Source organism: Ovis aries, chromosome 15 (assembly GCF_016772045.2).
Source record: "Ovis aries strain OAR_USU_Benz2616 breed Rambouillet chromosome 15, ARS-UI_Ramb_v3.0, whole genome shotgun sequence".
NCBI classification, from domain to species: Eukaryota; Metazoa; Chordata; class Mammalia; order Artiodactyla; family Bovidae; genus Ovis; species Ovis aries.
Window position 1 is genome coordinate 18,100,617 of NC_056068.1, and position 27,912 is coordinate 18,128,528.

Genomic DNA, 27,912 nt, shown 5'->3' on the forward strand with positions numbered 1-27,912 from the left:
CTGATGGATACTGAATTTGTGATCCTAACTGTATCCCTATAACAGTAATAATGACAAGTGCTCAGAAGTGGCTGCATATGTGCTAGGCATTATTTTAGATGCATTGTATCTATGAACTCATTTTTACAACAGTCTTATAATGTAGGTACTCTTGCCATGCCATCTTGCAAATAAGAGAGCTGAGGTATAGAGAGGTTTAATTCTGTCATTGATCACACAGCTAGTGGCTGACAGAGCCAGGGTTTGAACTTCAGTAGTTCTGTTTCTGAATCCAGGTTTTACAACTACACCCATCAGTTTCTGTGAATCATATCTTAGAAAAAAGGCAGTGGATCCATTTTGTAATGTTAGCTTTTTATTAAAAGCTTCTTTCCAATGCATCTGTGGGAACTTAGAAGCTGGGAAAGACCTCATCATAAAGTAAGTCTTGATCTTGGAAGGAGAAAATAAGATTTTTTTTTCCTTTATTTGGTCTCGGGTTTAAATATCCTTCTTTTGTAGAGGTTATTATGCCATGTTAAATGTCTTAGAAGAGAGGATGGTAATACTTGAATTCATTCCTTGCAGAGAACATGTGTTCTTTCATGGCCATGTCTTTTCCAGCTTTAATGTTATTTATTTATTTATTTTTAAAATAGAAATTTATTTATTTTAATTGGAGGCTAATTACTTTACAGTATGGTACTCGTATTGCATACATCAACGTGAATCTGCCTCGGGCAATATTATTCATTTTTAATTGGCGTGTAAATACTTTACATTGCTATGTTAGTTTCTGCTGTAGACAGTGTGAATCAGCTGTATGTATACATGTATCTGCTCCCTCTTGAGTCTCCCTCCCACCTCCTCCCCTGAGCTTTAGTATTTATATTTTTATATAAGTAAAAACATATTTTACAAAGTATTTTCATGTAGTTAGTGCGTCAGATATTTACAACAACTGAGATAGGCCTGGTAGATATTTTTGTCTTGTTTTAATATCTGAGAAAGCTGAGGCTGAGAGTTATACTGGAAATAGGCAGATCTAGTAGTTGTTTTTTTCTGGTCTTGTGCTCTTTATTTTGTTAATCATGTTAACCACCTAATGGAAAACAGACATCTCCAATATTTTGTGACAAGTATTCAGTATCTTTTGGATCACCTGACCTGTCAAGATGGAGTTATATCTCAGAAGGACATTTTCCTTTTAAAAAAAGCTCTAAAACATCTGAACTCCTGAGGAAGCATTTCATAATAAATTCATAAACACAACCATCAGTGTGTTGAGATAACTCTTCCTTTGCTCATATTTAAGGTCTCTTGGGCTTGCTGTGGCACCACGGATAAGATTTCTTCAGAGAATGCAAAAGCAACCCAGCAAGGAACTGGTAGTGAGTGAAGATAATAAAGTAATTGAGCCAAGGGCTCCTTCCCTCACCAATGATGAAGTGGAAGAATTTAGAGCCTACTTCAATGAAAAAATGTCTATTCTTCAGAAAGGTGGGAAGAGACCAGAAGGGACAAATTACAGACTGGCTAGTGGCACTAGTGATAAAGAGGAAGAAGAGAAAGAAGAAGATGATAAAGAAGAAATGGTCGAGAAACTGAGAAGAGCAAAAGGATCTCCACTTGAGTCTGTCCCTAGCAGTGAAGAGTCCCAGAAGGACAGGGAAGCCCCTGTGCAGTTCTTGGACAGAGATGACGAGGAGGACGATGATGGCCTCGAGACTGACTTCTTTAAAGTGAAGCGGCACAACGTGTTTGGGTTGGATCTTAAAGAGAATAAAACACTGCAGGTAAGCTTACCTCCAGTGGAGGATCGGGGGTGTGGGTGCTTTTATTTCCTTACCACTCTTATGATGTGCTGCTTTTTGCCTTTGAGGAAGTATGGGAAAATAACTAGGAGAAATTTGTAGAATGACTTTATTTGCTGTAAACTCTCCCTCCGTTTACATCTTTAGAGATGGAATAGGTGTCAAAGAATTCTCATTTTTCAAAACTTTGGGAACTCTTAAGAGATAGACAGCTGTAATCTTCTCATTTATTGGCTTCCTGATGCATATTTTAAAAGTAGCCAGAGTCATGATTATAATATTAAGTAAGATGATAGGGTTCTGTGGTTTATGATGTGAGGATCCTTCATTGTGATTCTTAACACACTGCTTTCTGAGTTAAATAATTACAAATATCCCTTAGAACAATTCAGTCTTTCTAAACTTTTAATGAGAGATTTTGTTTTGGGCACCAATCCATAATTTGAAATAGAAAGCCAGCACTTCTATTTAAAGACCACTTATGAAGGTTTATTAACAGTTTCTTGTTTCTCAAGAAACTTTTTAGGAGGAATTTTAGGAGGAATAAAACAGATAATCCAGGTAAAGCACCTGTTTCCTGGGATACGTGAAGGTGCACAGTAAATATGTTTCTCTCCCATTCCCTTATTTTTCTTTTAATTTTGTATTCCTTATTCTTGATCATTTCTTTAGACAGCATTTGAATGAAAAATGAACCTGAACTCTTATTCTTTATACATTTCTGAGACTCACAATAGGGAACACTAAATTTTGAACTATGAAACTTGGATAGGTGTTTTTTAAAGTACTAAATGGCAATTTAAAAAGTAGCAAACATGCTTACTGAGTATTTAATATGTATCAGGCATTTTCTAAGCATTATCTCATATGGTCCTTGTATAATTCCTGTGAGGTGGGTATCCTATCAGGTTTAAGTAAGAGGAAAAAAACTGAGATATAGAGATAGTAAAATAGTGAGTTGCATAATTAGTTATTGGAAAATTAGAGTTTGGATCTAGGTATTCTAACTCCAGTATTCATTTCTTGACCAATAATCTGATTTTTGAAGTTTGATTTGAATTTTCACTTATGTTTTCTTTTGGATGTTTTATGGTTTTAGCACTTGAATTTAGGCTAGTGTTCATTTCAGTTTAATTTTTGTATCTGGTGTGAGGTAAGAGCCGAGATTCCAACTGCCTCCCTCCTTGCTGTATAGTTGTCTAGTTGAACCAGAACTCTGTTCGAAGTTACTGCACTTTTTCCATTCTAGTTACCTTGACTCTGTGTTGAAAATTAGTTGACCATGTCTGTGTAGGTCTGTATGTTGACTTGCTTTGGCTCTATACAGCTGTCCTTTCAGCAGTAACACCATTGTCAGTTAGTACAGCTTTATAGTAAGTCTCAGATCAGTATTAGTCTTCCAACTTCATATTTTAAAAATTTGTTTTGTCTATTTTTTAGACCGTTGCATTTCCATATAAGTTTTTAAATCAGCTAGTAAGATTTTACAAAAAGTCATAGCATCTTCATTGAGATTGCATTGAACCTTGAAATCTATTTGGGGAGAATTGACATCTTAACAGTGTTGACTCTTCTGGTTCAAGAATACAGCATATCCCTCCATTTATTTAGGCCCTCTTTAAGTGTCTTTTAGCATTTTAAAATTATTTTAAGCATGTGCATCTTAAAACATAGTTTGTTAGATTCATCTCTTCCTATTTTATAGCTTTCAATGCTATCATAAATGATACTTTAAAAATTTCAGGTTCCATTTTTTGTTGCTAGAATGTAGAAGTGCATTTTTTGTATACCAGTCATTCTAAACTGTCCTATTAAATTATTGTGGCTGTTTTTTGAGATTCTGTGGATGTTTTTTGGATTTTCTCTGTAGCTGGTCATGGTATTTGTGAATAAAGATGGTTTCATTTCTTCCTTTCCAATCCATATGTTGTTATTACATTTTCTTATTTGATTACACTGCATGTTGAATAGCAGTGAGAATGGGCATCATTGTCTTGTGCTTAGGGAGGGAAAACATTCAGTCCTTAACCATGACATCTGATGTTAGCCATAGATATTTTTTGTAAATGCTTTTAACAGATTGAGAAAGTTCATTCTGTTTCTGGCTGATTTATTGTTTTTATTAGATATGGGTGGTGAAGTTTGTCAGATGCATTTTGTGCAACATTAGGGTGAACATAGAATTGTTGTTATTTATTCTCTTGTCCAAGAGAATGCACTAGTCATAGCAAACACCCTCTTCCAACAACATAAGAGACAACTCTACACGTAGATATCACCAGATAGTCAATACGAAGATCAAGTTGATTGTATTCTTTGCAGTCGAATATGGATAAGCTCTATACAGTCAGCAAAAAACAAGACCAGGAGCTGACTGCAGCTCAGATCATGGACTCCTTATTGCTAAATTCAGATTGAAATTGAAGAAAGGGAAAACCATTAGACCATTCAGGTATGACCTAAATCAAATCACTTACGATTATACAGTGGAAGTGACAAATAGATTCAAGGGATTAGATTACAGAGTACCTGAAGGACGATGGAATGGATGTTCGTAACATTGTACAGGAGGTGGTGATCAGAACCATCCCCAAGAAAAATAAATGCAAGAAGGCAAAATGGCCGTCTGAGGAGGCCTTACAAATAGCTGAGAAAAGAAGAGAAGTGAGAGGCAAAGGAGAAAAGGAATGACACACCCATCTGAATGCAGAGTTCCAAAGAACAGTAAGTGAGACACGAAAGCCTTCCTAAGTGAACAGTGCAAAGAAATAGAGGAAAACAATAAAATGGGAAAGACTGGAGATCTCTTCAAGAAAACTAGAGATACCAAGGGAATATTTCATGCAAAGATGGGCACAATAAAGGACAGAAATGGTACGAACCTATCAGAAGCAGAAGATATTAAGAATAGGTGGCAAGAATACACAGAATGACCATACAAAAAAGATCTTAATGACCCAGATAACCATGATGGTGTGATCACTTACCTAGAGCCAGACATCTTAGAATGTGAAGTCAAGTGGGTCTTGATTTATTCCAACATATGGGAGCTGGGATTTTTCTGACTCTTGTCCCGACTCCTTTCCCCTTTCTCTTCCTCCTTGCTTTTTTTGTTCTGTCCTTCTGGCAGTGATTACTGAGTGCTTACAAGATGCCAGGGACTGAGCTAGGTTCTTAGTAAGTTTCAGAGGCTTATACTTTAACAGATTATTAAACTGAAATTTCAGTACAAAATTTTGGATTTCTTTATTGATTCTTGAAACCAAATATTTTAAAATGTTAATATTGGCACTGCAGTAGAGAAGACATCATGAGGGAAGTTGAGCCTTAAAGAATGGATATGAGTTTAACATATTGTCCTAGAGGTCTCTGAAACTGTCCTCAGTTCTTTTTGTTCTTTTTACTTTATTCTGCTCTTCAGCAGTTATTTCCACCATTTTATCTTCTAGCTCACTAATCTATTCTTCTGCTTCGTATATTCTGCTATTCCTGGAGCCTATTGTACAGAGTGAAGTAAGTCAGAAAGAGAAAGATAAATATTGTATACTAACACATATCTATGGAATCTAGAAAGATGGTACTGAAGAATTTATTTGCAGGGCAGCCATGGAGAAACAGACATAGAGAACAAACTGTGCACATGGGGAGAGGGGAGGAGAGGGTGAGATGTATGGAAAGAGTAACATGGAAACCTGCATTACCATATGTAAAATAGATAGCCAACGGAATTTGCTGTACGTCTCAGGGAACTCAGACAGGGACTGTGTATCAACCTAGAGGGGTGGGATGAGGAGGGAGATGGGAGGGAGATTCAAGGGGGAGAGGACATATGTATACCTATGGCTGATTCATACTGAGGTTTGACAGAAAACAAAATTCTATAAAGCAGTTATCCTTCAATTAAAAAATAAAAGAATGGATATGAATTAATAGGAAGGGGAAAAAGAACATTCTAAGCAGAGAGTACAGAATGAGCAAAACCACGGCCACAGGAAAGTGTGTTTAATGTGGGGAGCTGTTTCTGATATGATGTTCAGTTTCAGTACTGAGGCCTAGTGACCATCTCTGTGAAGTTACTCCCTCTCAGAGTTAGTGAGGTGGCTAGAGATAGAAAGTAACCAGAACAGTTTGTGTATGTAGAAGGAGTATAGTTAAAGTTAGCTGTTATTTCCACTTGAGGAATATAATAGGAAAATAAAAGTAAAGAGTTGATAGAGGTTTGCCAGTGCAGTGGCTAGGCAGTGTCTGAGGTAGTACTGAAAATAAAGCATTTTTTGAGTCAGGATGCATTATATAAAGAAAAAGTGATGCATTTTATTTATTCTAGATGTAGTAGTATCAGAAGATAAGACTACTTTTTTGATTTTAACATAGTTGATAGACCAGTTTTCACATTTTCTGGGTCCTGCATTGATCTGGACAGTACTAACCCGTATTCTGATACCACAGGTCCAGCTGATGTTTTAGCCAGGTATTTAAGGAGTTTATAATTTGGTATATTTAGACTGTAACTAGGCAAGTACAGTGCCCTTTAGAAATGAATCATTTGGTTATAAATAAAACTAAAAATGATGTTGAGAGTAGATATATCATGTGGAATCATTGAATGAAATTCATTATTATATGAATATTTTTCTGGGTGGAGTTCTCTGTGCAGTTAACTGGCGGTGTTCTTGTGAATATTTATACTGTACAGTATACCTCTCAAAAATACTATATAGAAGATACTAGGTTATGAATATTGTTTATATGTTTTAAGACTGTTGATTTAAAAATGGACATTTTTAAATGGACTGTTGATAGAGGAATGATAAAGAAGATGTGGTACATATATACAATGGAATATTATTCATAAAAAAGAATGAAATAATGCCATTTGCAGTATTGTGGGTGAATCTAGAGATTGTCATACTGAATGAAGGAAGTCAGGCAGGGAAAGACAAATGTCATATGATATTGCTTATATGTGGAATCTAAAAAAAAAGTTACAAATAAACTTATTTACAAAATGGAAATAGAGTCACAGATATAGAAAACAACCTTATGGGGTTACCGTGGGGGAAGGCAGGGGAAGGGATAAATCAAGAGATTGGGATTGACATATACACACTGCTATGCATAAAATGGGCTTCCCTGGTTAGCTTAGCTGGTAAAGAATCTGCCTGCATTGCAGGAGACCCTGCTTCAATTCCTAGGTTGGAACGGTTCCCTGGAGAAGGGATAGACTCCCCTCCAGTATTCTGGTCTGGAGAATTCCATGGACTGTTTAGTCTATGGGGTCACAAAGTATTAGACACGACTGAGTGACTTTCACTTTCACTTTCATGTATAAAATAGCTAACTAATGAGGACCTGGACTTTCCAGGTGGTGCTAGTGGTAAAGAACCTACCTGCCAATACAGGAGACTCAAGAAATGTGGGTTTGATCCCTGGGTCCAGAAAATCCCTTGGAGGATGGCCTGGCACCCACTCCAGTATTCTTGCGTGGAGAATCCTATGGACAGAGGAGCCTGGTGGGCTATAGTCCTTAGGATCATGAAGAGTTGGACACAAATGAAGTAACTTAGCATGCAATAAGGACCTACTGAATAGCATCGGGAACTCTATTCAATACTCTGTAATGACCTATATGGGAAAATAATCTTTAAAACAGTGAATATATGTATATGTGTCTGCCCTCTTAGTGCAGTAGGCAGCATGTCAGTCTCATAATCTGAAGGTCCTCAATTAGGACCTCAGAGAGGGCAGATCGTTCATTGTTTGTGCTTCTCTGGTGGCTCATCTGGTAAAGAATCCTCCTGTAATGCGGGAGACCTTGGGTTAGGAAGATGCCCTGGAGAGGGGAATAGCTACCCACTCCAGTATGCTGGCCTATAGAATTCCATGGACGATATAGACTGTGAGATCACCATGAGTCGGACACAACTGAGTGACTTTCACGTTCAGATGTATATAGGGCTTCCCTGATATAGTGGAAACTTAGTACAAAATTTTTAATCAGCTATACTCTGATAAAATAAAAAAAAAAATGGACTTTAGAGAAAGTAATGCCCTTGTTTGAGGAGTGATTGGGCATGCTGATGAACTGCTTTAGGAGAGTGCTGATTTAGCTGTTTTTTTTTTTTTTTAAAATCCTCATAATTATTTGATTTAAAAATGGGAATGAATCATGTTAACTTATTTCCAGAAATTTCTTGCAGATAACTATGTTTTTGTAGAAGATCAGGAAGTAATGAACATTTCTTGGTTTTCTGTAATCTGCTATGCCTTTGAATATCTCTTCTCATTGCTTAAACTCTACCACAACCTTGTACAGTATTACCCCCACTTTGTGGGTTAAGAAACAGAGGCTTTGAAAAGTTTGATTGCTTGCCTAATATTTCATAATTAGTAAAGTGGCAAAAATGGAATTTGCTGTGCCCGGGCCCATCTGATTCTTTTATTGTGCTTTTCTTGATTCCTGTCCTTTGTACATTTTAGCAGGTGTCCTTTCGTTTAGTAGTCTTTACTTTTTGTGTTCTTCTTCACGTCCCGCTAGCACTACCACTACTCTTCCCCCAGACCATTTTCACTTCAGACTTGGCTTGTGGAATAAGCCTCATAATTGGTCCCAAATATTGTTCTTTTGAATCATCTTCCCGTGAACCTCTCTCAAGTCTGTGTTTTTCTCAAGTGGTTGGCCTTCAGTTCATCCTCGTCATTTGGGCTCTGTAAGCTGTTAAGCTTCCAGCCAGCCCGTTCTCCCCAGAGTGCGTTTCCACTTGCACTGAAGGGATTCCTTCTTCCGATAATCTCTCCAATCCATGCTTTCATGTCTTTATCTTTCATGATTCATTGCTGATCTTGCTTCTTCCTTGAAAGTCTTTCTTATTTACTCCACTGGCCTCTGGATTCCAGTTATCTGTTTTGCTAGTACTTTTCTTCTTGGCTGTTAGTAATAAATATACCTAAATGACTGTCTTAATTTCCATTTCTTGGTGATTCCTGGGATTGTCATAACCTTTGTATGCAACAATCTTATATATTGCTGTTGAATTAAACAGAAGGGAAAACTCTTCAAAATAATAATAAAACCTGAGAGAGTCTTTATTCTCAGTTTTTGATACCATGAAGTGGAAACAGTCTTAAATGTTTAGTAGCTCAGAGTTGGTATATATGATGTTATTTTGTTTTCTTACAGGTGCCCCCCCCCCTTTTTTTTGCATTCTGTGCTTAATTCTTAAGAGCTTCATTTCAATTCAAAAGGAAGAGTTAATGTGTGACTTGAATTTTAAATGTACATACCCAGTTGGTGTGTGGATATGTGTGTGTGTCTTTTCTTCTCTATTTGATTTTTTTTTTATTAGCAAATGGTTTCCTCAGGATGTAAATTCTCAATGGAAAGCTAAAAGTTTTTGGATTGATGTTTATTCTTTCATATGCTGCATTATTATTGTACCAAAAGTATTTCATCTTGTTTTTTTTTCATTTCCTAGTTTTATGCATATTCAGTGTTTAAAGGAACTGCTGACTAGTACTGGATTTTCTCATGACCTACTTTTATAGCCTAAATTTCAGTAACTACATTTATCAGGATATTCCTATCTTGATTTTAACATAAAATAGAGATAAGAAAACAAGTTTGAAATAGGACAGGCTGCTGAAATTGGTCATAGAAATTGACCTTGAACTTGACTGTTGGGATAATTAGAAATAAGGATCTTTCCAAAGTCATTGACAAGTACTTGTATCCATATAACAAATATAACTATAAATAATTTAGACTACTATGCCAGGTTTTCTGCTTATAAACAGGTTAGTTCCAACATGCCTTTTTTGAGATCCTTTGTTCTTGAGTCTAAACTGTCAGTATGTGTATATTTACCTAAAGCTTTTTAATGAAAAGACTGTCTTTGTGGTGACTCTGGATTTAACTATTCAAGTTTCTTAAATTTGTCTAAATGTGTTTCACTTTTGACTTTGTTCATTTCGGTGTGTGCTTTTGAAATGCAGCTTCAAAAATCCGTGCCATGTCTAAGTCCAAGGCAGCAGTTTAAGCTAGGGCCATCTGGTGGTGATGGGCAGAGTTAAATCACCTTTTCTTTGATGTGAAGCTTTTTTCCTATCATGAAAGTTTCTATTTTAGATGAAATGAAAGCTTATTAAATGAAAGATTAATGAAATTAAGAAAAAAAATTCTCTCCTTCAGCAGATATTTATTGCACACTTGGTTTTTGCCCGGTGTTGAAAGATCACGTTCCCTCTCCTCATGGAGCATACGTTCTAGTAAGGGGAGATGGACAAAAAATATAAACATTTGCTGTGGGAAAAATGAGGCAAGGTAAGGGGGAGACAGTGTTCAGGTGATGGGGTGTAGTGTTTCAAGTAGCAGGATGGTCAGAGGTACCTCCCTGAGAAGGCATTCTTCTACCATTGCTGGTTTAAGACATTTAGATGTTTTAAGCCCTGAAGATTATGGTGTTTCCTCTGGTCATATGTAATTTGAAACAAAAAGTACATTTTAAAACAGTAAAAGTCCTGAAGTTATATTTTCCATGATGATTACTTTATTGCTTTTGTTGAAATATGTTATTTCAAAAACATTTTTTCTTGAAATACCCGTTTTACTGATACTCTGAGCATGTGTTGTGAATGGCTGGTTGTTTAATTGCGCTTGAAAGCTAGGCTTGGTAGGGGGAATGGAAAGAGAATTCAGACCCTCTTGGGAGTAGGCACTAGCAAGTAAATTGGTCAGAGCAGTGGCACTGTAGTGAAGTTCAATGGGAAAAGGGATGCTTGTATATTAAGAAAGGCCTATTTTTCAGTCATAGTAAAGTGTAAGTATAAACTATTTACCCCTGAAATAAGTATAAGATTAGTATAGTGATTTTATAATTTAAAATTTGCTTCTCAAGTTAGGTTTGCTGAAGGGCTAGCATTTTAATCTCCAATTTATCACAGACCAATAATGTTATAAAATATATTAAAGAAAATTGTTAAAATTGTTTTAATACGTGAACCTCTCTTTGTTTTCTTAGTTTTTTACCTTTTTTGCTGCCTTCTGTTTTTCTCTCTGGGTTAAATGAGTATTTTTCTCTTTCACTATTTGGTCATAAAACCTCCTTCTGTATTCTTTTTTTTCCCTCCCCATCTCTTCTGTTTGTATGGCCATAGTAGAATACAGTGTTGTGGGGTGTATTTATGTATGTAATGAATGGTGTTTGTCATTTAGAAAATTATGTAGTTTCTCTTTAACCCTCCTATGGCTTTTGGGTTATTTTGATGAATAGGATTTGGCCGTGTAAGGAATACCACCACAGTTGGGATATGCGGGTTCCTTGGCCCTTGTTGGTATCGGTTCCTTATTCAGCACTTTAAACAAGGAGCGATTCAGAGGAAGAACTGATTGGTAAATGGGCTTTTGGTAAAACATTGACTATACTGAGGAATATGTAGAAAGGTGAATCTTCTTGAGAGCAGATAATAATACTTGCTTATAACTGCATTCTCTGCAACATTGTTTATGTGATAGGCACTGAATTCTTGTTTCTGGTGTCAGGCTGTTTTCTTTCAATGAGCTTTCCTTGGCATTCATTGATGCAGTTTCATACTTGGTATCAAAAGAAAAGAAAGCAATGATATAATTCTTCCTAAACAAATCATAATTAGAAACATCTATGATGAATTTTTAATAAACTGAATTTTAAATTTTTATTATTTTTCAAACTGGGAGTGTTTTACTATGGAATAAAAGGTATATCTCTCTTAAGCAAGAGGCAGACCATCTTAATCTCTGGACATTTTCTCCCCAAGAACACTGTTGGAGTTCTGGTTTGTTTTCCGTTCTTTTCTTCTTTTAGCTTGCCTTCTTGTAAGGCTCGGAGAACCGCACTCTGAAAAGGACACTCAGGGACAGCCTCTAGTGGACTGACAAAGTTTATGATCTAACTGCGCAGTTTTATAATTCTCAGGGAATAGAGCATAAGGCAGACTTGCACGTAGCCATTCCAGGTAAACATTAAAGCATTTAAGCATACAATACAGTTCTCATCGCCCAAGACATAACATAGCTTTGGCGAAACTCTAAAGGGAGTCTTATCATGAAACAACAGTCCTTGCTCTCAGAAACAGGTGGTCAGAAGGAAGCCTTCCAACGCCTCAAGGCCGGGCGTATAACCCTTCGTTATCCATTCCGAGCCTCAGGCACTCGGTGAACGCTCATAACCCTTTGTTATGCTTGTTCCAGCTTTCAACCTTCATCATGAGTGGAGCAAATACATTCTCAGTATTTGCTCAAAGCCTTCCAGCTCCTCCACATTCATTTCCTCCCCTTTTCCTCAAGAGCAAGGACTGCTGCAGCCATGGTTACTCCTGCTTTTTGGGCGGCGGTGGCTCGAGGACAGAACGTTCGGAATCCTATCAGAACAATAACAAACAATAAACAGATCAGCGCATAAGCAGCCATCGTATGGGGTACCCAAGTTTTTGGATTTAGAAAGGAAGTACTAGCGGATAGTGTATTATAGAAGTCAGTGTTATATAACATGGGGAATGTTGCTGAAGGTAGACGTGATTTGTATTTGTTGATCTATCTGAGCTTGTTGGGCCCAGAGATCATGAGAATCCTTTTTTCAAGCAGTAATGAAATTATGATTTTGAATAGAATTATATAATGCCATTCCAGAAACTGTACCAACAGTTACAATTGAAATAATACCCACTATGGTAGCTATAATCCAACCAATAAAACATTTGCTTCTTTTTAGGGATTCTCTCAGAACAAAAGACAACAACATGGAATCTGACCAAGGTTCAGAAATCTTAACTGGAACCCACAAATCAGTCCTTCGCTGGACTAAAAAAAAACACTGTCTTTAGTAACATTAATTGGCACACTATGATTTAAACAAGTATACAGACGACACTCAGTACAGGACAGAATTGAGCCATTACTCCTAAATTGTCCAATAGCAAAAAGATAGGGCGCATTTACACAAGCACAAACGTAACCAGTATAATTATACTCAATAGTATAATTTTGTGGAATGGAAACATGTGCATAAGCATACAAGACGTTAAACCGGGACAAGCAAGCAGGAATTTTTCAAAGATGCCAGTGTTCGGGCCCCAGGACTGGACTGATTATCCGGGGTCTGGGAGGTGAAAGACTTCCCTTGTACCAGTTCAAAAGTTCATCACGTTGATGCTAGAGTCCTGTTTGTGTTCTGTTAAAATGTGGTGCTGAAACATACCATTGGCAGGTGTTATTATTTTCTTGTGATTCTGAGCAATTCACAAAGAGTCCATGAGGCCCCCAATCAACAAAGTCATGTTGGCGTGAGCAGAAACTTTTTTAAACCTTCCTCTACAGGTGGGCCAGTCCATCCCCGGCACAGATGATTTTTTTCTTTCAGGATACGTTGTCATAAGGAGGCTCAGAAGGCATCTGTTGCAATTTCTGTTTTAGTGCTGTGACCAGTCGGGGTGTGGAGTAAGGTCTGTCTGTCTTCTGACTCTTTTTGAGTGGGACCCACTGCTCGGTTCCATCATCTAAAATGACAAGATAATATCCCTTGCCGAGGAACTTAAGTGTTCCTGGCCACCATTGATTAAGACATTTAACCCAAACAGCAGTTTGTTTAGGCATACACGAGGGTGAATCTGAAAAATGTCGCTCTGTTCGTGTTTCCTGACTGTGTAGAGGCAAATTGAGATAATTTGATTGTTAGAAGGGCTATAGGCAAAATGGCTTTAGGTCCATAGGGGCCCCTTAGTTTATTTTCCCTGTTTTGTTTATTAAGAATGAGCTTGAGTGTACAGCTTGAGGGCTGTATGGGATGCCAGTAAGATGGCAAATATTTTATAGATGTATGAAATCACGAAAAGCATTGGCTGTAAAAGCAGGACCATTGTTTGTTTTGATGGAGGCAGGGATCACCATCATTGAAAAACATTGTAGAAGAGCTGTGATGGCAGCTTTAGTAGTCTCGGCGGTAGAAGGAACTGCCCAAATGAAGCCGGAAAAGGTATCTATGAGTACAAATAACAATTTAAAAGGGGGCAGTTTGTAATGTGTAAAATCAGCTTGCCATAATTCATTTGCTTGTAAGCCTCTAGGATTAGTCTCTTGGGGACTAGTGGTCAAATGAAAGGGGGCACATGTGGCACAGTCCTGAACAATTTTTCCAGCTGTTTGTAACGGTATCTTATATTGAATGTATAGTCTATTAGTGTTAGTATGGAATGATGTTCCTGTTCGGGGGAAGAAAATACAGGGGTGATGAGGCGATCAGCCAAATCATTGCCTAAATTGAGGGGTCCTGGTAAATGGGAATGAGCACGAATGTGAGTAATAAAGAAGGGATGGAGTTTAGCTCTTACTTTTTGTTGACTCAATAAGAACAAATGTATAAGATCATTTTCATTGGATATAAAATGAGCCATTACAAAGGATGGGAAAAGATGTGCCACGTAGAGAGAATCAGTTAAAACATTCAATGGGGTTTTTATTAGAGTAAGTAAACAATATAATGCGAATAATTCTGTTTTTTGAACAGATTGATAAGGGCTTTTAATTTTTTTTTTTTTTTTTGTAGGTTGGGACCTATTATGTCTGCCCATCTTGTCTTATTTTTATCTATGAAATAATTAGGTGCATTCATGAGAGGATGTTCAGAAATAATAATATTGATGATGAAGTATTTTGTAAGAAATTTTATAATTTTTCTTTAGGTGGGTTGGCCAATAATTTTCTTGAATAATCAGCAAGGGCTATCTGAATGGTAGTGGACACCTGGAGAGCGTTATCAATTTTTGTTTTTGTCAAAGGTAGGTAAATCTGAGTAGGGTCATATCTAGCTATAGTGCACAAGCGAGAGTGTGCAAGAAAAATGATTTTCCCTATTAAGTCTATATAGGAAACAGTGCGTTTAGTCTGTCTGGAATGGAGATGTACCTGTTCAGTGGGGTGATTACCCTGCACTGTAATGGCAGTAGGAGATATCTTAGTACCAGAGACACACATCTGAAAAGGGGGATTGTCAGTAATACGGTGAACAAATGGTCGTTGAATTTTCTGTTCTATATAAGAGTAGAGGAGGTGGCAGACGGTCCTGATATACCGTTGGGCAGAGAATCTGCTTGCAGAAGGCAATGGCACCCCACTCCAGTACTCTTGCCTGGAAAATCCCATGGACGGGGGAGCCTGGTAGGCTGCAGTCCATGGGGTCCGCAAAGAGTCAGACAAGACTGAGCGACTTCACTTTCACTTTTCACTGTCATGCGTTGGAGAAGGAAATGGCAACCCACTCCAGTGTTCTTGCCTGGAGAATCCCAGGGATGGCGGAGCCTGGTGGGCTGCCGTCTATGGGGTCGCACAGAGTCGGAGACGACTGAAGCGACTTAGCAGCAGCAGCAGAGAATCTGCTGGTTTTTATTTGGCATAGTAAATGATTGAAAACAGGGTGATATTTTGTTACAGTTCTAATAAAGCCAATGCAGTGCTGATTCTTACAGTGCATTAATTTTAAGCTCCAGAAACAGTTGCCTTAGTATACTGGGTACTGTAAATATCCCTGGAATATATGAAGAAAATCCCAAGCATTAGGCAAACGTGATAGAAATCACATATTGCAACTTTTCTGAAAGCACATAAAGGATGGGGCTCATATTTTCAGGGATAATCTCTCGATAAAATTTTCTTACTGTTGGTCTGTTCTCTCCCTATCCCTCACATTGGTGGAATAAGCAAATCAATTAATTTCTCAGTGGCAATCACTATAGAGCTTGCCTCCTAGTAATAATTCCTACCTGAGTTTGTTTTCTAAATTAAAATGGCATATTCCCTATTAGTTTTTTTGTTTATGATCACAGGTTAGAATAATTCTTCCACCTGCACACATTTTCATATCTGCTAGTTTTTGTCATGGGAAGCAATGGAGCAGAGGAATGCTTTCTTCCTTGCTGTGATACCTAATTTTGGAAGATGTACTAATTGAAGAATGTTTGATGTAGGGGATGGTTGCATAGTCCAAAAACACTTAGTAAGAACTTGCTGAATACCATTCTTTCTTGTGGATTGGGATTTTTTGTTTGTTTGTTTGTTTTGCATCTTTTGATCTATCTGGACTATTTTTCCTATCTTTTGGCATTCCATAAAGTAGAACTTTACAAATCAAATAATAGGTAACTTTTTATTAGGGTCTTTGTTTCTACTCCTTACCCAAATCTTCTCAGACTGAGCTGTTTTTTTTTTAAGAAATCTGAAAAGCTATCTTTTAGTGAATCTTATTTTCTCCTTACTATTTCCATTAAAGGTTTTTAGGTTGACTTAATTTCAAGCATACTTAGTAATACATGGGTTAATAGCTGTTGAACCTTTTTATTTAATAACTTGAACAAAGTAGTGGTGTTCAGTAAGTATTTTTAGAGATAATATCTATTTCTAACTTGCCTTTCCACATCAAGGAGGGAGCACAAGATATTTTTTTGCCCAAGAATATTCCATCAGTGTCCTGGAGCCTGCCTGCCTATCTTGTTTCCAGCCTGTCTGTTAACACTGTTAACCAGATTTATAATGGATTTATAGTTATGGGATTAGATGTGGTATACTGGGTTTTTCTTCCTCTTTTCCTTTTCCCACCTTCCATTACCTAGTGCTGTTCTGTGATAGAAATTGCAGATTACTTTCGCTTTTTGTATTCATCTATATTTTGAAAAGAGAAAAAAATGTTTCTAGGTTTCAAGAGCCATGAAGTCTGAGATTCTGCTCTACTTGCCATGAGTTAGCCTGCCACATTTTGATATATGTTGCTAGGTAACTCATGGCACAGCAAGCTGCCTGTACTTAAGTTTGCATTGGTTCCCTTGCCTTTAAGGTTCCACAGGGGCTGCATGGAGGTGTCACCAGGTTGGAGCTATCCACAGAGTAGATATGTGTCAGAGCTAGGAAACCCGCAGTCTTGCTAGGAAATCTGCCCAGCTTTTATCCAAAGAGAGACTTTATTAACCTGGTCAGGAGCAAATCTGTTCACTGCCTCCTCCCCCCAAGAGAGGTAGTATCTCTTCTTCTATAGCTGTATGCTATATTGATATCCTTGAAAAGATAACCTGGAAGAGTAACTGATTTAAGATTCACAGAAACATGAGAGACCCATGGATGATTGTCTCTTAATACTTGGTTGTAGCAGTCAGAACTGTGTCCTTCTGGTTCTGTTCCGGTGTGTTTCTCTCAAATCAGAATGTAGAAAAACTAGTTAAAGTGATCAACATGAAGGAGGCACAGATGCCTCTGTGTGAGAACTATTGCTTTTATTTGATAAGGCCTAAAATAGTGGGTATTCATTGGAAGGACTGATGCTAAAGCTGAAACTCCAATACTTTGGCCACCTCATGTGAAGAGTTGACTCATTGGAAAAGACTCTGACGCTGGGAGGGATTGGGGGCAGGAGGAGAAGGGGACGACAGATGATGAGATGGCTGGATGGTATCACCGACTTGATGGACGTGAGACTGAGTCAACTCCGGGGGTTGGTGATGGACAGGGAGGCCTGGCGTGCTTCGATTCATGGGGTCGCAAAGAGTTGGACATGACTGAGCGACTGAACTGAACTGAACTGAAAATAGTGGGTAGGTAACGTTTGCTGGAATCACATCAGCTGCTCCGGAGTATGTGTCCTGAGCAGCCTGTCCTCGTGCTCCCATAGTCCTGAGCACACGGCACTTTCCTGCTACTGTCCCACCAGATGATGTGCCATTACCGAGGTAGGGAGTATACACTATTCATTTTTGTGTCTTTATATCTGTCAGGGTTGCCTGTCATTATAATAGGTTTCTAGTAGATGTTTGTTGAATGGGATTAATGAATAAATAAAGGAGTAGAGACTCTAATTCAAATCTAGTTAATGTTTTGTCTGTTTAATCAGATTCCTTATCCCAATTTGAGACTGTACCATTTGATAAAACATGTACTGAGAGTGGGTCAAAGATTTGTTGCCTGAGTGGGTTAATCTTAATCCTACTCTTGTGTTGGATTAGAAAAGCTGGGTTAGATACAGAATAAATAGCTTGTGTGTAATCTTTCCTAAGCCTTACTTAATTCATCCATTATCTTTTTCTCTGCATATTGATTATTTTGATCTCTAGGACCTGTTTTCTTCTGGTCCTCTGTGTTTCCAGGAAAAATAAAAATTTAAGTGACATTTTGGCTTTTTCTAAAGAAGGTTCAGAAAACTCTATAGCAAAGTTATAGCAAAGTTAAGTGACATTTTGACTTTTTAAGTTATAGCAAAGTTAAGTGGCATTTTGACTTTTTCTAAAGATGGTTGAGAAAACTCTATAGCAAAGTTAACAACCTATGTTGTGTCAGTTGCTCAGTCGTGACCGAGTCTTTGCAATACCGTGGACTGGAGCCCACCGGGCTCCTCCATCCATGGAATTTTCCAGGCAAGAATACTGGAGTGGGTTGCCATTTCCTTCTCCTCTTATATTGAATCACCAGTAATTTTATTTTATGATGAGTTTACTTGTAGAGGTTAGTTCGATCCTAATGCTGCCCATCAGTGGCTTGTTTTAGGTCTAGATAGGGTTATAGTTTTGAGTAGAATGTGAGTTTGGATCTCTGTTTCTAGGAGCCTGGGAGACTTTCCCAGGTGTGTATTTCTGCTTCAGCCAAGACTTAACCTTAGTAGGCAAATGGAGGCCGGCTTCCTGTTCTTAGTGCTGGCCCAGATGCTCCTCCATATGTGGCCCCCTTTGAATCCTGGCGTCCCCACACTTCAGAATCTTGGAGAAGCAATCTAAGAACTGCTAGGCAGTAAGTGTGCTGTCTCTTCTGAGAGATGAGTAACGTGATAAATTATTTTAAACCAGAAATGACAGAATTGTTTTGGCAGGTCTGTGTATTCACATCTGTGTTGGATTTATAAGTTCTTGCAAAAAGTGTATTTAGTAGTATAAAGGGGAATAATGATTCATAAGCTTTTTCAAATTCAGATCTACAATTCATTTATACTTAATTATGTCCTGATTAATATAATTTTAAATGGCTTTATGTGGTTTTCTAGGAACTCCTCAGATCAGAAGTTTAGGGAAAGAGTAGTTTCATTGCAGTTGGGGAAGCATTTTTCTAAGAGTGTCTGTGTGTATTGAGTTGCATACATTGTGTGAAATGTAAAGCCTTAGCAGGTGGAAACATGATTTTTTAATGAGGTTATTTTTATCTGAGGTTTTCTCAGGTTGAAAGACCCTGCTGGACTACTGAGAACACCAGCTTCTTTCTTATTCTGTTGAGGTCTCTGTGAAAACACCCACAGCCACTTTGGGACTTATTTATTCCTACTTTCACTGAAATAATTCATAGTCAGGATCCAGAAGTCTGTTGAAAGAATACAAGTACTGAACCTTTAGGGATAGTGGGTTAGCCTGAGCATTTGGGATTGTTTTTGTCAGTTGGCCTTAAATATCTTCTGTCACATTTTCTCCTACTGTAGTTAATCAAGTATTTGTTTGTTTTACTCACTTAATGTGGACATGTTACTGTGCCAAATATGAAAAAATTAGACTTGTCCACTCTTAGGAAAGCTGTATAGTTGAAATAGGACATTTATGTGGAAATGTTAGGTGAAAAAACAGTATAAGATAGCTAAAAAGAAGATAAGGTAAAATATTTACCTATAGTAGTAAAATAATTTGAATTTGGGCTAGAGTCTTAGAGATCTTTCTAGAGTAGTTGGTGCTTGACTAGTACTAAAGGCTGTGTTGGATCCAATAGATGGAGAAAGAGGGAAAGGGTATGAGCAGGGTTGGGGGCAATAGTTTGAATCAGTTAGTTCTGGAAGAGTAGAAGAGCTTTACAGGATGTGTGAGCAACCGTGAAGCAGGTAAAAGGTGATTCTGATTATATGTTTTCGTATTATTCACGTTCACTACAAAGACTACTGCTGCAGCTTAAATATAAACTGATCATAATTATCTAGTAAAGGAAAGCTGATACAGATTCATCTTAAAATATGACTTCTAAAAGTTAGTCTTCCTTTTTACAGTTGTCTGAGTAATTCTCTGAATAGCCTTAATTATTATATAATTAGCATTTATAATTGTGATTTTATCAGCAAGAAGAAAATAATTCAGATAGTGAACTCTTCTAGACCTTGAAGACCTGAAATATCGTTAGATATGTTGGAAATTAGTGCATTGTGTTATTCCCTTCTCAGTAGAAGACTTTGAGCATGTCTCCCCAGTCCTCTCTTTCTTGATTACAACTTTATTGAGATATAATTCATGTATTATAAAATTCATCTGTTTAAATTGTATAACTCAAAAGCTTTAATATGTTTGCAAAGTTGTCCACCCATCACCACAATTATGGAATGCTTCATTACCTCTGAAAGGAAATCCCATACCCTTTAGCTGTTACTCCTCAAGCCCCCATTTTGCCTCAGTCATAAGCAACTGGTAAAATATTTTCTGTCTCTACAGGTTTGCTTATTTTGGATATTTCACATAAATGGAATCATATATGTGGTCTTTTGTGACTGGCGTCTTTAACTTAGGGTAATGTTTTTAAGCTTCATTCATATTGTTGCGTGTATCAGTACTTCATTTCTTTTTGTGGCTGAATAATATTCCACTATATAGATACACCACAATTTGTTTACCCATTAATCAGTGTCCATCTTTTGGCAGTGATGAATGACGCTGCTATGAACATTCGTGTACAAATTTTTGTGTGAACCTAAGTATTCATTTCTGTTGGGTAAATACTGAGGATTGCCATTGCTAAGTCTATAGTAAGAATGTTTAGCTTTTTACAAGTTTTCCAGAGTGATTGAACCAGTCACTAGCGGTGTATGAGAGCTTCAGTCCTCCCATATCTCCATTATCACTTGTTACCATGTATCTTTTTGATTATAGCCATCCTTCTGGATGTGAAAAGATATTGTGGATTTGGTTTGCGTTTGCCTGATGACCAATAAGTTGCTTTTTCTCATGTTTGTAGTTTGGTTGAGTATATAGAGCATAAACATTAAAAGATGCTTAACAGTACCTGTTAGCTATGTTATAAAAATGTTTTGGAGGGAGCTGGTGGCGACCCACTCCAGTGTTCTTGCCTGGAGAATCCCAGGGACGGGGGAGACGGGTGGGCTGCCGTCTATGGGGTTGCACAGAGTCGGACACGACTGAAGTGACTTAGCAGCAGCAGCAGTGAGAGAATGCCCTGTGAGAATGCGACTTGAATTGAGCTTTGAAGAAAGGAATTTAGCTAAAATTGTGATTATAAGTTTTTTTAGCAAGGTGATAGCATAAACAAAGACTTGCAGATAGAAATATACATATCATGTTGGGAAAGGGGACTGGATGGAGCTGTGAAGGTATACAGAAGGGAACCATAGCTAAATTTGGATAGGTAGGTTGTGCTAGATTAAGAGACTCAGGATATGAATGTGCTCTTGGAAGTATAAATATTTATTTATTTATTTAACATATATTTTTGTTTAGTCTGTTGTTGTTGTGTTCTAGTCACTAAGCTGTGTCCAACTCTTTTGTGACCCCATGGACTATAACCCACCAGGCTCCTCTGTCCATGTAATTTCCCAGGCAAGAGTACTGGAGTGGGTTGCCATTTCCTTCTCCAGGGGATCTTCCCAATCCAGGCATTGAACCTGTGTCCCGAGTGTTTATTTAGCCTGATTAAATATAAGCCATTTTCGGTATATCAGTCTGATCAAAATATAAATCAAGGTTAGCAAGTAGGTTTCCTGTTGTATGCTAACTGATTAGTTGGTGGTGGCAGCCTAGATCTCTATATTGAAAAGAATGATATATTCAGTTGGGCCAGAGTGTGGTGATTGAATAGTGAGGCCCACTTTTAATATGGTATGGAAGAGTTTTCACAGGAACAATAATTTCCCATTTCTAGGTAGACTGAGGTGATAGCAGTGGATGTAAGAAACATGAAAAGAAGTTAATGGCATAATATTGTAGGGGCAAAATGTTTGTGAATTCTACTCTGACATTCCTTTTGATTTCTGGGGAATTTACTTAATTACCTTTATATTTCTAATATCTTTGACTCAGTCCTCATTCTCTTTCGGCCTACCACCTTCCCTTATTCTTTCCTTTGGGCTGTTACTTTAGTCCCCTAACTGATCTCCTTTCTCAAATCCAGCCTGTAACATAGCCCATCAGAGTTGTCTTGATTAAATGCATATCTAATCAGTACTATCAGTGATCCAACTCTTGCTATATATACTGTGATTCCAAAGTTACTGAGCCATGGAATTTGTCCTATCAGAGTTTGTGGATTCTGGCCTTCCTGAGACCTTGGGGTGTACTGAGTATTATTAGGTTTCAGACAGAAATGCACCCATGCATGTGCTTGCATGTGCACGCGCATACACACAAAGACTAAGTAACACTGAAAACAAATTTAAGTCTGCCTAGAGGCTTCTGTGATGTGAGTATAGTAAGTGCCTAATAGACTGACCCTCCTGCAATTAAGAATCGTAAGTTTTGGGCAAAACAAATTTACAGGACTCCAGAAAGCAAAAGTAAACAGACTTTAGAGGGGAGTCAAAACTTGCAAGAAAGGACTGGCTGGCACAGGATGAATTTTCTGTCGCGGTCCCTCTGTCCTAAGGATGGGTCAGACTTACAGATTGGGAGTCTGTGGGGAGTCTGTGGGGGACAGTGGGGGTCCGTCTGTCCTAAGGATGGGTCAGACTTACATACTCTCATGGAAAGTACGCAGTCTTTCTGGTTTGAGGAGGAGAGTTGGATTAGGGCTTCCCTCGTGGCTCAGTCAGTAGACAATTTGCCTGCATTGTAGGAGATGTGGATTTGATCCCTGGATCGAGAAAGTGCCCTGGAGAAGGAAATGGAAACCCACTCCTGTATGCTTGCCTGCAAAATCCCACGAACACTTGACTTGGAAATTCCTTGAGCACAAGAACCCGGTGGGCTACAGCCCATGGGGTCGCAAGAGCCAGACACGACTTAGAGACTAAACCATCAGCAGGGCAGTTATGGCTCTCAGAAGGAGGAGAGACCTCTGGAAGAAAGAGCAGGAGCAGGACTCCAAATCGTGTTAGGGCCAGTTAGCTCTCCTTTGTCAGCAAACAATAGAGCAAGTCGATTTTAAAAAAACCAGTAGACATATAAAGATGTTGAGAACCTGGATATTATTATCAACCACCTAAGCCTAATTAATACTTTAGAGTAATATATCCAACAACTGCAGAGTATTTATTCTTTTCCAGTTCACATGGAGTATTCATAATACATCATATACCAGGTCATAAAATAAGCATGAATATATTTAAAAGATTTGAATTCCTACTGAATATGTGCTTTCAGTTCAGTCCAGTTCAGTCGCTCAGTCGTGTCCGACTCTTTGCGACCCCATCAATCGCAGCACGCCAGGCCTCCCTGTCCGTCACCATCTCCTGGAGTTCACTCAGACTCACGGCCATTACAACCAAATTAAAAAAAAAAGGAATCAATAAAAGTTCTAGGAAGGCCCCAGATACTGGGAAACCCAGTCCATTCAAAACCTGAAGATTATTCTTGCTGCTGCTGCTGCTGCTGCTAAGTCACTTCTGTCGTGTCCGACACCGTGCGACCCTATGATGGCAGCCCACCAGGCTCCCCTGTCCCTGGGATTCTCCAGGCAAGAACACTGGAATGGGTTGCCATTTCCCCAATGCATGAAAGTGAAAAGTGAAAGTGAAGTTGCTCAGTTGTGTCCGACTCTTTGCGACCCCAAGGATTGCAGCCTACCAGGCTCCTCCATCCCTGGGATTTTCCAGGCAAGAGTACTGGAGTGGGATGCCATTGCCTTCTCCGTTATTCTTGCTAATTACATGTTTTTGACTTCTCATTGCTAATATTGACATGAATGTGCATTTTTAAATAGTGAGATAGAAATACAGAGGAACACAGAATGGGTTACATATGAATATTGAAATCTGTGTTTGGATTTTTTCCTTAGCTTTATTGAGGGGTAATCATGTGGAAATTTTTAAAGGCCAGAGTGGTGAAGGAAGTAGAATTCCATTATTATATACACTTTGTGAAATAGGAATTTGTTATAGGGTACTATAATTCTTCCTAATTGGTGTTTACATTGTTAGTGATGGGAATCTTTATTCTAGGAATAGGAGATTACTGCCATATTTATTTCACTCTTCAAGTTTGTTAGCTTACTGAAAGGTTGCATGTTTTATCAGGCTGAGTTTACAAGTTCTTTTGATGCTTAAAGGTCAAAGAACTGATTCTCTTTTGTTGTTCTGAAGGAGAGAAACCATGTAATTTTCTTATTAAATGCTTCCTTTAAATGCTTGGCTTTCTCATGCTTCTTAGAGTTGTCACTGCTATAATGTTTTTTTTCCTTTTCCAGTAAATATCAGTATATAGAGAGTATATACTACATTATGAAGTAAATTGTGGCTGAATCACATTTAATGTATAAAATTTTATTAATAAAATTGAGTTATCATGAAAGAAATCACATGGAAACTGTTTAATGATCTTTTAGAGAGTCTAGAATTTCAACAGGGGTTTTATTTTGATTTAAGTAGAATTACTCCTACATGTACATAGGTTATGTAATTTGTCATTTACAGCTTATCATTACAGAAGTTTTTTCTTGTTAAGAAAATTAGGTTAAAACAACTGTTTTATTGTTGTTCAGTCACTCAGTTGCGTCCAACTTTTGCTCTCCCATGGACTGCAGCACACCAGGCTTCCCTCTCGTTCACTATCTCCCTGAGTTTGCTCCAACTCATGTTCATTGAGTTGATGATGTCATCCAACTGTCTGATCCTCCATCGTCCCCTTCTCCTCATGCCCTCAATCTTTCCTGGCATCAGGGTCTTTTTCAATGAGTTGGCTGTTTGTATCAGGTGGCCAGAGTATTAATAGTTTCAACTTTACATCAGTCCTTCCAGTGAATATTCAGGGTTGATTTCCTTTAGGATTGACTGGTTGGATCTCTTTGCTGTCCATTGGACTCTCAAGAGTCTTCTCCAGCACCACAGTTCGAAGCATCAGTTCTTTGGCACTCAGCATTTTTTATGGTCCAACACTCACATCCGTTCATGACTAGTGGAAAAACCATAGTTTTGCCTAGATAGATCTTTGTCAGCAACATAATGTCTCTTTTTTCTAATATGCTGTCTGGCTTCGTCATAGCTTTTCTTCCAAGGAGCAAGCGTCTTTTACTTCTGTGGCTGCAGCGATTTTGGAGCCCAAGAAAATAAAGTCTGTCACTGTTTCCATTTTCCCCAATCTATTTGCCATGAATTGATGGGACCGGATGCCATGATCTTAGTTGTTTGAATGTTCAGTTGTAAGCCAGCTTTTTCATTCTTCTCTTTTGCTGTCATCAAGAGGCCCTTTAGTTCCTCTTTGCTTTCTGACATTAGGGTGGTGTTATTTGCATATATGAGGTTATTGATATTTTTCTTGGCAGTCATGATTCCAGCTTGAGCTTCATCCAGCCCAACTTTTCACATGATATACTCTGCATTTAAGTTCAGTAAGCAGGATGACAGTATTCAACCTTATTGTACTACTTTCCCAGTTTTGAACCAGTCCGACTAAATCTGTATACTCTGCATTGCAAGGCAGATTCTTAACTGCTGGATCATCAGGGACATCCCTGTAAAAATTGTTTTTATCTTGATCTTGTAATTTCCTTTCTTAAAGAAGAAAATTCATGATCAATATGGTCAAAGCTAAAATAAAGCTGTAGAATCTTTATGAAGTTGAGCTGCTGCTTTGAATGTTGTAGTTGATGGAAATGAGAAGCCATATTAAGATTCTGTTATGAAAAATTCACTTAAGAAATTGGCTTTTGAAGAGTATCATTGTTTTCTTCTTTGGGAAACAATGAGACTGGCTGATCTCAAAGAGATATTTTATTTTAGCATATTTAGCAGTGAATGATTAATTAAAGTATTGCTACCAGCTTGGTTTGTCTTTCATTTAGTACTAGGTAGGTGAGACTCAGACTGAAAGGCAGTCACATAGTTTAAACTTTTTAAGGTTCATTTGCCCTTTGTGATAATGTAAAATAGGAGACTTGAATCTTTTAAGTTTTCTGCTAACAAGTTATGAGATATTGAACTATATACACAGCTGTGCTGCAAATCAGTTGCTTTCGTGTACAGGGGTTCCTAACACTGTGCTTCAGTCTCTGTCTTCTCTTTTGCAGTGGGCTCTTTAGCAGTCTGATAATGTGTACAGTGGGCGTCCCTGGTGGCTCAGTGGTAAGGAATCCAGTCTGCCTGCCAGTGCAGGAGATACAGGTTCGATCCCTGGGTTGGGAAGATTCCCTTCAAGAAGGAAATGGCAAACTACTCCAGTATTCTTGCGTGGAAAATCCCGCAGACAGAAGAGCCTGGCAGGCTCTGGTCCTTGGGGTCGCAAAAGAGTTGACTGTGACTTAGCAACTAAACAACAAGAAATGCCTACAGTCTCATTCTCAGAGTAGTGTTTCAAATGCATAAATAAAATACATAGGATTACTTGCTACCAAGTTACCCCTGCTTTTCACCCTGACCTCACATTTATCATTTATTGACTATGGATTAAGAGGTTTTGTTATAGAAGGAACTAAATTAGAACTCCTCTACTTCTTAAAATACTTGATTCTAAACTTGTGGAAGGTCTCCTTTGATGATGAAATATCTTAAACTAATACAAAATTCCTTACATTATAATTTATTTGACTTTTTAGTTATTCTGTATCTACCCTACCAAACACTCTTTTAATTTTTAGTGTTAAAATACATGACCTAGAGTAATAGGTTTACTTACCTACTTATTTACAACTATTGAAAGATTTGTAACAGCCAAAAAACATATTAAACTTTTTTTTTTTGAGTATCCATCCATTTGAACAAAGAATGATGGTAGGAATATGAAACAAAACAAAAGGTCCTTTCCTTCATTGGACTTTAAAGCGTAGTTAGGGAGACTTCTGCATCTTAAGCAACATCACAAGGCTTAAGGAGATTAAGAAGCTAGTGAAAACACACATTTTTAAACCAGAATGTATGCTAGGAATATTTTACTGGAAGAGTTAATAGTATTCTTTTCACCATAGCACAAAGCCTTAATATATGGTAAAGTTTCCAATGAGTGTTACAGATTTTAAGTTTTAGAGCCCTCACATCATGAAATAGATGGAGAGGGAAAACTTCAGAAATAGAATTATATATATCCCAGAGAATGGGACAGTTGGTCAAAACATGGGACTGACAGCGTGGCTTTGTTTTGAGGGTTGGTTATGGTAGTTCAACTGCAGTGACTGTGCCCCCCCACCCCCCCCGCCCCCACCAGCTTTGTTGAGGAATAATTGACAAAGTTGTAAGATGTTTAAGATATATAGTATCAATGGAAGTGATAAACAATCTGTAATAGGGATAGAAAAGAGTTTTATTTGAGCCAAGCTGAAGACTGTAGCCTGGGAGACATCCTCTCATATCGTCTGAGGAACTGCTCTGGAGAAGCATGGTTTCCAATATAAAGAACATCAAACAAGTCAGAGATACATTCTTTCAAGGTTTCAAAAAAAAAACAAACACATAAGTTTGTACTTAGCCAGTCATTATGGTCTTGACCTGAGAAGGGAGTCTTATCATCAGAGCAGTACCTGCATTGGCCGTCCAAAAGGGAGGCATTTAATCTTTATTTTTAACATGGACATTCTTTACTTTTGGTCAGTATACCCATTTCTTTAATAATAAAACAAATGTAAAATGTATGCTTGATAGGCCACAAACAGGTTCTTTTAGTTATTATAAAATTCAAATTAAATCACGAGTTAAGTCATCATAATGACTTCCCTGTATGTAAAAATTTCTTTCATCAATAGTGTGATGATTTGATATACATACATATTGTGAAAGGATTCCTCTAATAGAGTTAATTAGCACATCTATCACCTCACCTGTGTGTGTAAGCATTTAAATTCTGCTCTCAGGAAATTTTACTTATATAGTGTATCAGCTCTAGTCACCATGTTATATATTAGATCCTTAGGCCATATATAACTGAATGTTTTGTATCTTTTTATCAGCCTTTCCCTCTTTTTTTTTTTTTTTTTTTCTTCCAGCTCCTGGAAACAACTTTTATG

At 37.8% G+C, this 27,912-nt stretch overlaps 1 protein-coding gene across 1 annotated transcript in view; it reads left to right on the forward strand.

The window, feature by feature from the left end:
- DDX10 (DEAD-box helicase 10) overlaps positions 1 to 27,912 on the forward strand; it is a 311,460-nt gene that overhangs the window by 58,206 nt on the left and 225,342 nt on the right. Inside the window, exon 13 of the mRNA XM_004016001.6 lies at positions 1,295 to 1,775. Within this exon, the coding sequence (XP_004016050.2) occupies positions 1,295 to 1,775 (481 nt within the window). The remainder of the gene's footprint in view (positions 1 to 1,294; positions 1,776 to 27,912) is intronic.